Source organism: Narcine bancroftii, chromosome 9 (genome assembly GCF_036971445.1).
Source record: "Narcine bancroftii isolate sNarBan1 chromosome 9, sNarBan1.hap1, whole genome shotgun sequence".
Taxonomy (NCBI): domain Eukaryota; kingdom Metazoa; phylum Chordata; class Chondrichthyes; order Torpediniformes; family Narcinidae; genus Narcine; species Narcine bancroftii.
In genome coordinates, this window is record NC_091477.1 from 101,491,615 (window position 1) to 101,508,563 (window position 16,949).

At 38.0% G+C, this 16,949-nt stretch overlaps 1 protein-coding gene across 8 annotated transcripts in view; it reads right to left on the reverse strand.

Annotated features, from left to right (window-relative positions):
* Positions 1–907: 907 nt before the first annotated feature.
* dis3l2 (DIS3 like 3'-5' exoribonuclease 2) overlaps positions 908–16,949 on the reverse strand; it is a 201,090-nt gene continuing 185,048 nt past the window's right edge. For all 8 annotated transcript variants that reach the window (XM_069897053.1, XM_069897056.1, XM_069897052.1 and 5 more), the window contains 3 exons: positions 10,049–10,153; positions 1,800–1,901; positions 908–1,405 (listed from right to left, as the gene is read on the reverse strand). In XM_069897053.1, the coding sequence (XP_069753154.1) occupies positions 1,313–1,405; positions 1,800–1,901; positions 10,049–10,153 (300 nt within the window). In that variant the 3' untranslated portion in view covers positions 908–1,312. The remainder of the gene's footprint in view (positions 1,406–1,799; positions 1,902–10,048; positions 10,154–16,949) is intronic.

Genomic DNA, 16,949 nt, shown 5'->3' on the forward strand with positions numbered 1-16,949 from the left:
AACTCCACTTAAGACCTTCTATTCTTTGGGCATCATACATTACAACTCTTAACATTCATCCTCCAGCACCCCAACTGTTAAATCTTTCTCCATCAGCCCAAGATCAACCCCACCAAACTACCACTCCCTCCCCCACTGTTGCTCCTTCAGACATCCAATTCTCCAAGGCCTCTCCATTGCAACAGCTTCTGAGAAGGCCCAATACCACCCTCCCCAAGTTAGCATACTCTTCTTTTCCGGAACCCACAATTCCACTCTTTCTTATCCCTTAATGGAGGTTATGATCTCCATTCTGTAGTCCCCAACTTCAGACACACATCAATCAATCCCGTACCAATGACAATGGATCTCTATTTCTCTTGATCCTTCCTGAGTCAGCCTGGGTCCTTGGACAGAAATAGAACACCACTTTAGTGGAAATTGTGATATCTTTCTTTCGATGCAAATGAAGTTGACACGGATTGATCACTGGTTGATCCACACTCTGAAATTTTGAGTGACAATTGTAGAATCATAGACAGAGTCAACTGCATGGATTTCTGCCCACTCCACCTGTAGTGACCAGTAAACACCCATCTATACTCATTTCTCTTTTATTTTTATACCTCAATTTATTTTTGCCATTTCCACCCCTGATTAACTTCGCTAGGGAAATTTATAGTAGTCAATTAAGTTTAGCACACAGACTTGACTTATAATAAAATACCAGAGCACCCAGGAGAAAACCACACCGCCAAAGTGAGAACATCCAAACTCCATATGGGCAGCACCCAGGATCAGGACTGAACCACCGTCTCTGAAACCCTGAATCAGTAGCCCTAACTGCTGCACCACTGTGTTGTGAGAAAAAACATTTTTTAATTAAAACCATTGAAGAGGTAAACTTACCAAAGATGTGAAAAATGCATGTATTTTAGCAGCCTGTTTTATTGTTTGCACTGAAATATATTACAACAGAGAGTTGTCATCAGTCTGAGTACAAAGGTAGTCTGGATAACAAAACAATCTTTGACTGCAATATCAATTCATGTTTACCACATTTCAATTGTCAAGTTGCTATTCTCCAATCTGAATTTGTAACAATGTTGCTAAAAATGAAACAAATAATGGTAAAAATTTATGCAACAGATTCTATATATTACACACAGCACATTTTGTAATTCTAATAAAATTTGCTACAGCAGCGCTGTGTCGCTAAATCAAAATTTAAAATTGCCATTAAAATGTTTGACTTTTATGCAGTAGTAAAATAACTTTCAAGTTAACAAACTATTTGGTTTCAGCAAGAATTTTCAATTGAAAACTTCTTGACTTAGGATCCTGGTTTCTTGAGAATGCCGCTGTACTTGAGGGCTGTGCTGTCTGACTTTAAGACAACTTCCACCAATGCAAAGATGGTTATTACCTAAAAAACAAAGTTCAGTGTCAAATTAAATAAATAGAACAGTCCCCAATTTAATGGCATTTCATTAATGATTATTAAATTAAGGAATAAAAGTGTGAATCTCGAACACTAGAATGACTGCCATCAAAAAGCTTATAAAACTTGCAAAAGTTCATGAAGTAAGTACACCATCAGAATTTAATTTTCTGAACCCAATATGCTGAATCAGAGATGAGTATTTCGCATTTAAAATTTGATTGCCTACTTATCTTTTATTTCATAATTTTTAATAATACTGAGAAAATGCAATCATACCAAGTCAATTTTAAAATGAAAACCAAATTTTAGCAGCAAAATAAATGCTATATTTCAGTCCATTTTTTGTTGCTCAGTGACAGTCACAAAAACAAGTTACCTGACAGACTGTTTCTTGATCCTGTGTCTCTGGTTCCCACATCAATGTTAGTTCAGGGTTCTTTCCTACTCTCCGAAAAGTAAACCCTTGGAGAGGAAGACCCTGCAAAATACAATGGAGGGGGAGGATCGTTAACACTAATTGAATGGAATAAAATTTTTGGCATTTTGAATGAAGAGAGAAAAAAAACTGTGCACAAAGTGATTTATGGACAAAATTTCCACAATTTTCACAGCTGAATTTCAGGTTTGTAACTTCATTTGCAGCAAACTATTCCCTATCCAAATTTAACCTTTCCAAAGTTTCGTTTTAAATCACAAAGCACACTTGCAAGAGGCAGGTTCCAACGTGGAAAGTTTTGTTTGGAATTCTCAAATTACTATAGCAACAGATTGTAAGCATTTTTAATAGCAATTAACTTAAAAATTGAAAACCTTTGCTCATAGACTGTATTAGTACTGTTTTATGTAAAAAAAAATTAAACTTTTACTCTGTTAAAGATTTAGAGTTAGTATAAAACACTAAAAGTAGCTTCCACTGAGAAAACACAAGACTGAAAAATAAAAGAGACATACCATGTCCTATAGATATAGCCATGATTTGAGGTTTTAAATTGATTTAAAATTTTGCAAATTAATGTTGTTCACTTTTTATGGCTTGAAATGCTTGTTTTCCTTGGTGTAAATTAATTTCAGAGATTTTTATTGCAAGAGCAAAAAAGACAACTTAATTTCTTCCGACTTAGCCTTTCATAAAGTATCATACATTTCATTGTGTAAGTTAAATCCATTTAACACTAGAACATATACATCTCGGGATAGCATAGACCAGTATTTCTCAGTGTTTGTTCTTGGTTGTCTACATGGACTTTAGTAAGGCCTTTGACAAGGTCCCACATGGGAGGTTAGATCAGAAGGTTCAGACACTAGGTATCCATGGAGAGGTTGTAAATTGAATTTGAAATTGACTGAATGGGAGAAGACAGAGAATGGTAGTGGATGATTGCTTCTCAGATTGGAGGCCTGTGACAAGTGGTGTGCCTCAGGGATCTGTGCTGGGACCATGGTTGTTTGTTGTCTTTATCAATGACCTGGTAAATTGGATCAGCAAGTTTGCTGATGACATAAAATTAGAGGCGTTGTGGACAGTGATTAAGGCTTTCATAGTTTGTAGAGGGATCTGGACCAAATGGAAAAAAGGGACAGAAAATGGCAGACAAATGTGAGGTGTTGTATTTTGGAAGGACAAACTAAGATAGGACATATATAATAAATGGTAGAGCACTGAGGAGTGCGAAGGAATAAAGGGATCTGGGAATACAGATATATAATTCCCTGAAGGTGGCATCACATGTAGACAGGGTTGTAAAGAAAGCTTTTGGCATCTTGACCTTCATAAATCAAAGTATTGAGTACAGGAATTAGGATGTTATGGTGAGGTTGTACAAGACATTGGTGAGGCCAAATTTGGAGTATCGTGTGCAGTTCTGGTCACCAAATTACAGGTAGGACATCAGTAAGATTGAAAAAGTGCAGAGAAGATTTACTAGGATGTTGCCACGTATTCAGTTGAGTTTCAGACAGTACTTTATTCCTTGGAGCGTAGAAGAATGAGTGGAGATTTAGAAGTTTACAAAATAATGAGGGGTATGAACAGAGTAAATGCGAGTAGGCTCTTTCTACTTAGATTAGGAAAGATAAATAGATAAAGACATGGCTTTATGGTGAAAGGGGAAAGGTTTAGGGGGAACTTCACTCAGAGATTGGTGGGAGTGTGGAACGAACTGCCATCTGATGTGGTAAATCCAAGCTCACACTTAAGTTTTAAGAATAAATTGTATAGATACATGGATGGGAGAAGTCTGAAGGGTTATGGAATGGGTGCAGGTCAGTGGGACTAGTGGAATGATGTTTCTGCATAGACTAGAAGGGCCAAAGAGCCTGTTTTCTGTGCTGTAGTGTTCTATGGTTCTATAGTCCATTCGATGACTTTCATCATTAACATCTAGGATACCATGGCATCCTAGTTAAGTTATTGGACCAGTACCTTCCAGCCTGGATGACTGATTAAGGGTTGAGTTCAAATCCCTCACTGGGGGAATGTAAATTCATTTAATTAAATGCATTTCAAATGAAAGGCTGATATCAGTAAGACTGATCTTGAAACAATTAGTTATAGAGTCCTACAGCATGGAATCAGGCCCACAGGCCCAGCTTGTCCTTACTGAGAATTGGAATAAAAATCCATTTGGCTCGCATGTCCTTTAGGGCAGGAAGTCTGCCATTTGCAGCTCAGCTGGCTAGTCACAGAACAGTGCACTGAAGTTGTCTAACAGCTAGGGGTGCACACTAAATGCTGTTATAGCTATTGTCTTCCTTACTGCATAAAAAAAATCAAATCAAATCTCTTACCAACCAGAACTCTAACTTAATTGCATTAACAGATGTTGCAACAGTAGGAAAACTAACTTTAAAATTATAATAACTTCAGATAAATTTTTTTAAAAATTGTTGTGAAGATAAAGACACTGGTGCACTTGATGTGAACATAATAGTTTTCTATACTTTCATATTATACTTCAACCTTTTTAATTAAAGTTCAAAGACCATTTTCATAAGCTAAATGCTGCAAATTGGACTCAAATATGTCAACGAGGCCTTCCATGAAATTGAAATTGATGAAATTGAGATTATTTTTATTTTTTCCAGGGACATTGATATTTTAACTCTTAATTTTTACAGCAACATTTTGTAGGTTTGAAGCAGGTAGGGTGAGAGAAAATTTTTATTTATTTATCAGCATCTAAAAACTAACAAAAAAATGCTAAAAAAAGGCTGGAAACATTCAGCAGGTCAGATCTGTCATTATTTTATTCTCTGTTTCATTCTCTCAGTTCTTCTGTCTCCATTTGCACTGGTGTCCTTGAAGTCTTTCTTTTACCTTAACCGTGTTTTCCACTTTACCACTGTGGACAGGACTCTCAAGTGCATAGCATCTAAATCTCCATTTTGCCCTCACCCATTCTCTTCCCGGCCAGAGTATAAACAGAGTTTCTTGATCATTACTCTCTGTCCCACCAGCCAGTGGAACATTCTTCACAAGTTCCGACAGTCCCAAGGATGCCACCAGCAGATACAGATTTCCCTCAGCTTTCAGTGGTTTGTAGGGATGGTTCTTTGTCTGTTCTAATGTTCCTGCCTCCTGCTCCCATGGAATTGCAGCCGATGCCAGACGGGTCCTTTCAGTTCTTCCCTTCACAACATTCCAGGCAAAGTCGAGATTCACAAACATTTCTTTCAATCTTGTCCACTGATTTTGATGCTCAAAATGTGCCCATTGGAGAAACCAACTGTTTCTGTCCAAAAGTGCCTCGATGGAAGATGCCTGACCTGCTGAGTTCCTTCAACATTTGGTGTGTTCGTTTGCAAAAAGTGCAGGAGTGAACCTGAGCTCCCATTTTCCTCCCACTTGAATTCACCATCCCAATGCTCCAAAATCATAGAACACTACTGCACAGAAACAGGCCTTTTGGCCCATCTATCTTTCTGCCTAGTCCCATTGATCTTCACCCAGATCATAGCCTTCTACATCCATCCTATTTATGTACCAATCCAAATTTCTTTTAAGTGTTTAAATTGAACTTGCCTCCACCATATCCACTATTATAACTTTGTATACCCCTACCAAATCTCCTGACATTCTCTGACACTCCACATAATAGTCCTAATCTATCAAGCTTTTACTCATGTCCTGGCAACATCCTTGTAAATCTTCTATGGACTCTTTCACTCTTGCTGATATTTTTCCTGTCGGTAGGTGACCAAAACTGCACACAAACTCCAAATTTGGTCTCACCAATATTTTGTACAATTTCAACATAATATCCCAAATCCAATACTGAATGCTTTGATTTATGAATGCCAAAAGCTCCCTTTATTACTCTATTGGCCTGTGATGCCACTGTCAGGGAATTATGTATCTGTATTCCCAGATCCATCTGCTCTACCCCACTCCTCAACACCATTTACCCTTCTATGTCCTCCCAAAGTGCAACACCTGGCACTTGCCTGCATTAAATGCCACCCGTCATTTTACAGCTCATTTTCCCAGCTGGTCCAGATCCTGTTACAAGCTTTAAAAGTCTTCCTTGCTGACCACTACACCCCCATTCTTAGTGTCATCTTCAAATTTGCTGATCGATTTTACCATATTATCATCCATATTGTTGAGTTCAATGACATGCATCATCTCTGAATTCATCACTTCCAAGACATCTCCCTGGCACAGCCTCCAACCTCATTGTTTCCCACCCAGTACTGCTCCTACCTAAAATCCATACACCCAATTTTCCCAGCAGATCTATCATGTCCACGTGTTCTTGCCCCACCAAATTGGTCTTCACTTACCTTGACTCTGTGTTGTTCCCCTGGTCCAGTCCCTCTCCACATGCCCTCCATCATTTCAACACCTTCCAGTTCCCTGAACTTGGTTGCCTCATGTTTACCATGGATATCCAATCCCTATACACCTCCATTCCCCATACTGAAGGCATTAAAGCCCTTCGTTTCTATACAATAGAATCAACCAGTCCCCCTCCACCACCACCTTCCTCCGGCTGGCAGAACTTGTCCTCACCCCAATAATTTCTCCTTTGACTCACTGCACTTTCTCCAGTTCCCTGAAAAGGGGCAGGCATGGGTACCTGCATGGGCCCCAGCTATGCCTGCCTTTTTGTTAGCTATGTGGAGCAATCCATGCTACAAGCCTTCACAGGCAAGGATCCCCCAAGTCTTCCTTTGTTACATCAATATCTACTTTAGTGCTGCCTCATGTACCCATGATGAGCTCGGTGACTTCATCCACTTTGCTGCCAACTTCCACCCTGACCTCAAATTCACTAGCAAAACTAGCATCTCTAGCAAAACTCTCCCTTTCTGTTTCCATCTCAGGGGACAAACTATCTTTTATAAATCCACCAACTCCCACAGCTACCTCGACTACACCTCTTCCAATCCTGTTCCCGGTAAGGATTCAATTCCATTCTCGCCATTCCTCCATCTCCATTGCAACTGCACCCAGGATGAGGACTTTCATGCCAGATCATCAGAGATGTCCTCCTTCTTCAAAGAACATGGCTTTCCCTCTACCACCATCAACTCGGCCACATATCTTCCATTATCCACACATCTGCTCTGGCTCCTTCCGACAGAGGATTCCTTAGTCTGTCTATCCAAGTGCTAATATATTTGGTCTTTAAAGATAACTTATAATAATTTATCCACTACCCAATTGTCAGGCTCATCAGCCTATAATTTCAATGATTACTCAGTGCATTTCTTAAACAATGGAACAATATTAGCTATTCTCCAGACCCTTGGCAGCTCACTCGTGGCAAAGGACATTTTAAATACCTCAGCTCAGGCCCTTGCCCTAGCTTCTCAAGGTCCGAGTGAATATCTTATCTGGGGTTTTATCCACCTTAAGACAAGACAAACAAGCACCTACTCCTATATAATGTGCAGAGGGTCCGTGACCTCATTGCTGTTTTCCCTCACTTCTATAAATTCAGTATCTGCCTCCCGAGTATAGATTGATGTGCTATCAATAACTCCAAAGACTAGAAGTTACCTGACTGATAGGCTTTTATTACCATAAACAGAAGGCACGTTTCATGTTGTTGACCCGAGACCCGAGCTTGTTCTGGGGGAGGGGTTATGTCGTTGCCAACTTTATTAGGGGAATCAAGGGAGAGGAGGCACAGGTACAATCAGCAAGGGGTGGGCCAGCCAAACAGTATTAACAAAATAATTAACAAAATGCAAAATAAATTGATTTAAGATCCTCCTTATTTTATCCCTTGCCATCCTTTTGCTCTTGATATATCTGAAGAAGTCTTGTGCTTTGTCTTCACCTTGTCTACCAGAGCCAGCTCATGCCTTCTTTTAGCCCTCCTGATTTCCTTCTTGTGTTTTCCAACATTTCTTTGTAACCAGAACCTCAATATCTCTTGAAAGCCAAGGTTCCTGACACCTCTACCTTACCTTTAATTCTGACAGGAACACACAAACTATGTACTCTCAAAAGTAGGCCTCCCAATTATGAAGCACATTGCCTGACCACACTTGCTCCTTTCTGATTCCAAATTTAAAATCTCGACCTTTTCCATAATTATTTCGAAACTAATAACATTATGATCATAAGATCCAGTCTTCCCTTTTCACACATTTCTGTCACCTATCTTGTCTTGTTCCCTAATTGGAGAACCATATTGCATTCCCTTCAGTTAGAATGTCTATCTTGATTAAGGAAACTTTAAGATTGAGATTTCAGATTTATTGACAAGAGTACATAAACCAAAGAAAAGGTACAAGGACTGCCTAAAGAAATCTCTTGGTGCCTGCCACATTGACCACCGCCAGTGGGCTTATATCGCCTCAAACCATGCATCTTGGCGCCTCAGAGTTTGGCGGACAGCAACCTCCTTTGAAGGAGACCGCAGAGCCCACCTCACTGACAAAAGGCAAAGGAGGAAAAACCCAACACCCAACCCCAACCCACCAATTTTCCCCTGCAACCGTGTCTGCCTGTCCCGCATCGGACTTGTCAGCCACAAACGAGCCTGCAGCTGACGTGGACATTTACCCCCTCCATAAATCTTCGTCCGCGAAGCCAAGCCAAAGAAGAAAGACATATATGATACCACATGCAACACTGAGATTATTTTTCCTGCTTTCCATAACCATATAACCATTTACGGAGCGGAAACAGGTCATGTTGGCCTTTCGAGTCCGCACCGGGAAGGCCCATTCAGCCCTTTTACAGTATGCGAGTCCCAGTCAATATGTGCAAGTTAAAATCATTGTCTATAACAACTTTGTTTCCTAAAAATTTGCTATCTGTCTCCAAATTTAGCTCTTTCAATTCCCGCTGACTACTTGGAAGTCTATCATATAATCTTACTAATGTGGTTATCCCTTTCTCATTCTTCAGTCCATGCATGTAGTCTCAGTAGACAAGAGCTCTAATCTGTCCTGTCAGAGCACTGCCGTGACACTTTCCCTTTCATCCAGCTTTCTCTATCTTGTCTAAAACAATGAAATCCAGTCCTGCCCTTCCTGCAACCAACATTGATACCAGAAATCTGGACCACCCAAGAATCCAGACATTACAAAAAGTCTTAAAATTTAAAAAAATTTGGCATGCTTTTGTGTGTGTGCATGCATGAGTAAGCGGCATAAATGCACAGCGGCAACAAGCGACCACACTTGTTGATCCTATTTTTCTTTAAACTGCTTATTTTGATAAATGAAGCATGCTGTATTTGCTAATGAATAAGCTATCAAAAGTTACTGTTCATCTCTTCATTATTCCTCCTTAAATTTGAATTTTAAAAGTACTGCCCAAGAATCTGGAAAATCCGAAAATCCAGACCAACCCAATCCCTGAGCAGATTTTTGGACTTCTACTATACCACTAATAGCCACAATGTCATAGCTCTATGTATTGACCCATGCTCTTGGCTCATCTGTCTTTCCTTCAACCCTTGTATTACAAGACTCCATGTAACTTTGTTACTGCCTTCCACACTCAACATTGAAAACTCCAATTTTAAATAACTTCCTCTTTCTTCCTGTTTGTATGAGTTGTAGCCATTTTTGCCTCCATAATGTGCAGTTGTTGAGATTTTCCAGCATTTCCTATTTTTTTATTACTTAATTGCAAATTTAGATTTGGTGGAATGCAGAATGGTTTTCTAATTGTTCAGCTTCAGCATGTCCCAGTGATGCAAGGTGACCTGCAGTCACCATTAATCAGCCATAAATTAATCACAATTCGCAGAACAAATTATGGTTGATAAAAAGGAAATGCTGACAAACCATTTCTTGCCAATGGTCTGTTACTTTTAATTTTACTAATGACCTGTTGGAAATGAAATGTTTTATTTGGGTTTGCAGACTTGAGATTGGTCTGCTTCCTATTTACCTGTTTTGGGATTATTCAGTTATGGAAAGGTAACATCTGAAGCAATAACAGCTGAAAGAAGTTTTTTTCCCCTCACTGAATTGGAAAGTTCTGCTAGCTTCAAAGAACTGGCTACAATAATAATGTTTTTATAAAATAATGTACTTAACAGTACTGCATATGGACATTGGAAACTGATAAAAGATAAACATTCAAACATAGTCTAACAGGGTAACTAATTTTGAAAATATTTAAACTTCCAATCACTTTTAATGAATAATACTTACATTACAGTAGATTCGTTTCTGAATACCATATCGTAGAACCAATACATCAAAGGACTGGTCCAAAACTGCCATCACCATGCCTTCAGATTCTAGAGGACCACATTCCTAATATAACATATCAAATAAAACATTCAATAACCATGAATCACATTTATTTCCCATCCATCGATATACTATAGTTGAGTATTTTGCTGTTTGAACCTTTAAAATCATTGTTAGAACTGTGATTTTAACCAGCAATTCTTCAGCATATCATTGGTCATAAATTGGACATATGACTTGGTTTTTAAAATGGAAGCGAGTGTCTGTGGCTGTTATGAAGTTGAATGACTTTTCAAATAAGTTGCTTTCAAGTTCTCTTAAGCAAATTTAGAGACCTTCCAGGAGACCTGATTGCACCACAGAGAAGGAGGGTATTTCTAATGATGGTTAGGAGAAGCAAAATAAGGCATTTGTTTTGAAGAAAAATCAGACTTTGGTCTGGAGATTTACTGGTCTGTTTTATGATTCAGGAGCAAAGACCTTGATCTCTTTATGCCTCATACATCTAAGGCATCAATCTCATAGATTAAATCCTTTGCAGCTTACTTTCAATTACTAAGTTTCCCAATAGGGAAAGAGGCCACATGTGGTTAACATAATGATGTAAAATTAAAGCAAGGAACCTCATGCCACTGCTCCATAACACCAAGAATTAATAGATTCAGTTTCTGTCCATGTTCTTTTGAGAAGTTAAAATTCAGCTCACAAGGCACCCTAGTTGGTGTAGCGGTTAGCGGAATGCCTTTACACAGCCAGCAATGGGACTGGGGTTCCAATCCCATGCTGTCTGTAAGGAGTTTGTATGTCCTTCGTTTGTATGTCTGTGTGGGTTTTCCCCGGGGCTCCAGTTTCCTCCCATACTATCCAAACACCAGTCAGACCATCATCTCTCTTGACCTCTGTAAACCTAGTATTTTATTTTCACTCTGGAGAGCATAGTACATTTTTGTTATGAATTTAGGTGTATTCCCCAGCCACATCATTTGCTCCATTTCACTGATTTCAGGTGGTTTCAACATTGGCCTCCATCTTTCTCTCAGGAATGACTTTAGCTGGAGAAAACAGAAGAACATCCCATTAGCTACTTCATATTTCTGTTTCCTTTGTCATACCAGGAGTTGAATAATCTGTTACCTATATTCATAGGCAACAATACATTCTTACATAATGTTGCACTTAATGATATCCCTGCTTTTTTCCCAATACATTCATTGATTTCTTGCTATACTCTTCATCACACATATTAATATAGGACTATCCATCTTTTTTGTTATTGACTTCACATTCCAGTTATAGATAAAATCCTTCGCTGCCCCCTCTTTCATTGAGTATAATCCCATTTGAATCCAAGAGTGGGGGCTGCCTTCCTCAAAGAAAGATTAAAGAAATCTGGCTTGTGTTGATAAATAATACTTTCTAAAATCCGGTAGCCTAAGTCCTCCTAATTTATAATCCCACATCAATTTTTCCAGCAAAATTCTTGGTGCCTTATTATTCCATAGGAATCGCCTAATACAATTATCTAATAATTAAATTTTTTTTCCAGCAAAGAAATAGGCAGCGATTGAAAAAAGCTATTGTAATCTTGATTTCACTTTCATTTTGACACAGTTAACCCTGCCAATCAATGTTATCGGCAAATCTTTCCATTTCTACAAATCCTTCTCTATCTTCCCCCACAGGGGAGTATAATTTAATTGTACAAATTTTGTAGGTTATTCTCAATCATGATTCCTAAGTATTTCATTCCATCTACTTTCCATTTAAATTGACTTCCTTTTTGATACATTTCATAAACAAAATTCGTCAATGGCACTATCTCACTTTTATCCATATTAATTTTATAACCTGAAACTCTCCCATATTTTTCTAGTGTTGTTTGCAATTTCTCTAAAGATTCAGCCAGGTTAGATAAATATAATTGCACATCATCATCAAATAAGCTGAATTTATGTTCTTTTTGTCCAACTTTGAAGCCTTCACTATCTCCTTATAATCACTGCCAGCAGTTCAATTGCAAGAATGAAAAGCGCTGGGGACAGGGAACACTCCTGTCTATTTGATCTACTCAGAGGAAAAACCACTGACATTTGACTAATAGTTATAATTTTGGCTTGTGATTTATGAGAGAGTTTTTATCCAATTTATAAATATTCTACCTATTCCGAATTTCTCCAACATTTTAAATAAAAAGGGCCATTCAAAGTAGTCAAATGCCTTTTCTGAATTGAGGGAGACTGTTATACTGGAATTCAGTTTTGATTTAGCCATATGTATTATATTAAATAACCTATCCAGACTATTTGAAGAGTGTCTTCGTTTAACAAATTCTACCTGATCTGTATGTATCAATTTAGGTAACTATTGTCCAAAGCTATTAGCAAGCAGCTTCACCAATATCTTATTATCGGCATTCAAGAACGAAATAGGTTTATATGATGAGGTTTTTAATGGGTCCCTGTTTTTGTTTTTTTCTGGCAACACTGTAATAATAGCTGTTGAAAAGTCTGGGAGAGTTTGAGTCTCCACTGTCCGGTCTAGCACTTTCACAATAAGAGGAATCAATAGATTCTTAAATTATCTATAGAACTCAGGTGGGAACCCATCCTCCCCCGGAGACATATTAGCCTGCAGAGTTTTCTCAATTTATTCTCTTGTGAAAGGTGTGTCTAACTTTGTCTGTTTTCTCACTTTTAATTTTGGAAGCTCAATGTATGTTGGGAGCTTGTCCATCTCATTATCATCTCCTAATAATTCTGATTTATATAGTTTTGTATAGTATTATCTAAAAATATCATTAATCTCTTTTTGGTTGTACGTTAAAATATTGGCTTCTGTTTTAATTGCATTCATCATCCTCGATGACTCCTGTAACTCCACTTGGCAGGTCAAGATCTTTTGTGCTCGTTCTTCTAATTCATAGTATTTTTGTTTAGTTTTTAAAATAACCTTTTTCCATTTTATATGCTTATAATATGTTATATCTCAGTTTTTTATTCTCTAAGAGTCTATATTTTTCTTGTAAGCCTGCCCTCTGATATTCTTTCTCCAATTTTGTTATCTCTTTCTCTAAACCATCAAAATCTACATTTTGCTCTCTATTAAGATTTTTGTATAAGAAATAATTTGCCCTCTCAGATAAGCTTTAAGCGTATCCCATATCAAAAAGCTGTTATCAAATGGAGGAGAGAATTTTTCTCACAAAATAGTTCTGTTTCGTAATAAACTCAAAAAAGTTTGTCCTTTTCAACAACGTGGCATTGACACCACCTGTACACATTTTTTTGTTTTTCCACTATCCAATAGTTAAGATTATGGTGAGTGGTCTGACAGTAGCCTTGCCAAGTATTCCGTTTTTACCTTTCTGCTTTTTAACTGTGCAGATATTAAAAATAAATCAATCCTTGTATGTGAGTCATGGACCCGAGTAGAACGAGTAGTCTCTCTCTGTGGGGTTGAGTTGCCTCCAGATATCAATGAGATTTAAATCTTTCATAAATGATAGCATTGCTTCTGTGACCTTTGCCCTCGTTACCGTTCTCGCTGATTTATCCAATATCGGATTTAAACGGAAATTAAAATCTCCCAACCAACATATTTTGTCAACCTTCTGCTGCTCTTAAAAAGATATCCTTCATAAAGGCTTCATCATCATAATTTGGAGTGCAAATATTCATAAACATCCAGGATTCTGCATGCATTTTACAATGTACCATAGCAAACCTTCCAGCTTGGTCAATCAATATACCTTCTCCTATTACTGGTGCATTTTTATTCATTAAAATTGCTATTCCTCTTGCTTTTGAACTGAAATAAGACGATATTATTTGCCCCATTCATCTTCTTTTTAATTTAACATGCTCCAATTTAGTAAGGTATGTTTCCTGAAAGAAAACTACATTCTTTTTTAGTTTTTTAAAGTGTGCCAAGACCCTTTTCTTTTTCACCAGCCCATTTAGCCCGTTAACATCCAGACTAATAAACTTTAGCATTCTATCCATACCAATTTTTAAACAAATATTGTTCTGCAATAAACCCTTTTTTGATTATTTAAATAATACAGTGATCTTTCCCCTTTAAAAAGCATATATAGTGGTGTAAACAATAAATCCTGGAAGCCCACGAAAAAAGCCCGAAGAATCTTCTGAGAAAGAAGAACCCCTCCCTTTAGTGCCATCTTGCAAAAGTGCACCTCTCCCAGCACCGTTATCCCCTTAGATTGGAGGCTCTACCCTGCTACTATTTTTTAACGATCTCGCTTTTTCTTGAGCTCTCAGTTCAAATTTCTATAACATTTAACAATAAATACACTTTTGACTTGGTCCTATTGTAAAATCCTTCTTAATCTTCTTGTTTAATATCTTTAATCTTTTCATTATCTTCTTAAAAATTCTACCACTTCTTCCTTAGTCTCGATAAAACTTCGATTGCCATCCATTACTTTGACCCTCAGAGTCGCAGGATATATCACCGGGTATTTTATATTCTTTAACCACAATTTCCTTTTTACATCATCAAACTCCTTCCTTTGCTTAATTCAAAGTTGGGCTAAAGTCTTGAAAGAATAACTCCCCTCTGTCGTCGATCTCAAGTGGGCCATTGTGTTGCTTGGAGTAATCAAATGCTGCTCCCAAAGCCGCTTCCTGTCCTGGTAACCAAAATTCTTACTAGGACCGGTTGTAGTCACTGCTCGTCAGATCTTCTGGGTCTGAGGGTCCAATGAGCCCTTTCTATTTATAGTTTTCTGTTGAATTTATTTTCTCCCAACAGTCATGGATCTAAGTTTCAAAGAAGCTCACTAGGTCTCTCCCTTCGGTCCCTTCCTTCAAACCAATCATCCAAACATTATTGCGTCTCCTGAGATTCTCTATGTGGTCGATCTTATCCAGCGTAGCTTGTTTATCCTCTTCCAAAGCTTTCAGCTTTTTTTGCATTTTAACCAAGTCAACTTCCACTTCGTCCATTTGTTCCATTAACTCTTTAAATTCAGTCATTTTCTTTGACATATCTCTCATTGTGGTTTCAACACCCACAAAACAATTGCATAAAGTCTCCATTTTCTCCAGGTTTATATTCAGGTCTTGCCCCCCCCAGCTCTGTCGGGCTCAGCCAGTCCCAAGGCTGCTCTTGTGCTACCCCCTTTTTGGCATTCACCCGATATTCCTGGCTGAGTCAGTGACTCTTCAGATTTTGCTTTTTGCCGTCTTAGCTTCTTAAGTGTTCATTTTGTTCATCCACAGTGAACAAATTCTTAGTTTTAAACTTTTAAACCGTCTTTTTAAAACTCTTCACAGAGAACCCATCCAAGACATGTCTGTCTAGCTCCTTCGCCTGGCCACGCTCCCTCCCACTCCCACCCCCAGGTAGTGAATATAATCTTAACCAACTGAATATTGGCAACATTGAAGCAAGTCTACTGGCTTACCACAAATTCCACAATTTATCATACTTGCTGATTACCACCTTTAAAATGCTATTATAATTACAAAACAGCTGATAGTTTAGAAAGTAATCCTTAACAAAGCCCTGTGATTGAACATCACCTCCAGTTTCTGTTAGGCCACTCCCCTGTCTCACTCTCTACCATTTACTTCTGTCTCCTTTCCTCCGGCTCTCCACCTCCCCCTTCCCTCTCCATTTAGAGCTTCTCCCTGCCCCATCACTTCTCAACTTTTCTCTCATGTTCCCTCCCAACCATATGATCTGTGCTCCCCCATCCACTGCCCCTCCTTCCATCATTTTATTCAGGTGCCTCCTTGCTTTTAGTTCATACTTTGATGAAAGGCTCAGGTCCAATATCCTGGTTATGTATCTTTATCATTGCCACATAAATAATGTTGCATGACTTGCTAAGTTTCTCCAGCATTTCTGCGTAAACTGTGATTAAATTGATTGCTTTAAGGTACTTGAATAAGAAGATTTTCATTACAACAGACTTTAGAATTCAATATTTGAGAGTTCAAATCATATAATGAAAAGGAGTTGTATTGGTCTTAAAATCCTGGTGAAGTTACTCCAGTTTCACTCTGGTTGACTCTGAAGGGGTAATTAATTTCCATAATCATTGCAAATATCATCCATATCCTGAGAAAAAGGGGACATAAAAATTAATTTGCCAATCTTGATCTTTGAATGCCAAAAATCTTTCTCACACTACTTTTATACAGCCACTTACTGTGCTAGATTCTGTCTTAGCACAAAAAGCAAGCTCCTGGGGTTTACATTACTAAATCTGGCTCCTTTATCCCTTTGGCAAAATCACAAACCCACAAACAATTCACATAGAATTATAACACTGGGCAATCGAGCCTTCTTTAGTAGTCCAAGCTGTGAGAGCTGGCTCAAGGACTCTCCTCTCCCAGAATCTGACCTTAACATTATTCCATGCGCTTCAGCTAAGAATAAAACAAGTTCATTTTATATTATATTTAACCATGATTATCAGTTAATAGAATTAAAATAAATTCACATCACTTAATTCCATCTGCTCTCAAAACTTTCTCTTCACCAATACACCTGTCTATTTCTGCAAAGCCACTTAGATACATGGTTGGCTTCCTATTAATTCCATGAGCTTCATTTTTTTCTGATTCTGCAATGCTTTTCAAATGTCCTTTGAAGATCTGTGTATATTATGCTAAGTAAACTCTGTGTATATTAAAAACCAAGTAAATTCTGTAGCATGTCTTTTGCATCTAAATTATAACTTTTCTTTTGATGGATACCATGAAAATGTCTCAGAAATGTCTTAAATATTGTCTTAATGATAAGCTAATGGTCTGCTAATATAAACTGTGGCTTACTTTATTTGGAGAGTAAGGTTTAAAAGAAAAGTCACTCCAAGTGTATTCATTTAAAC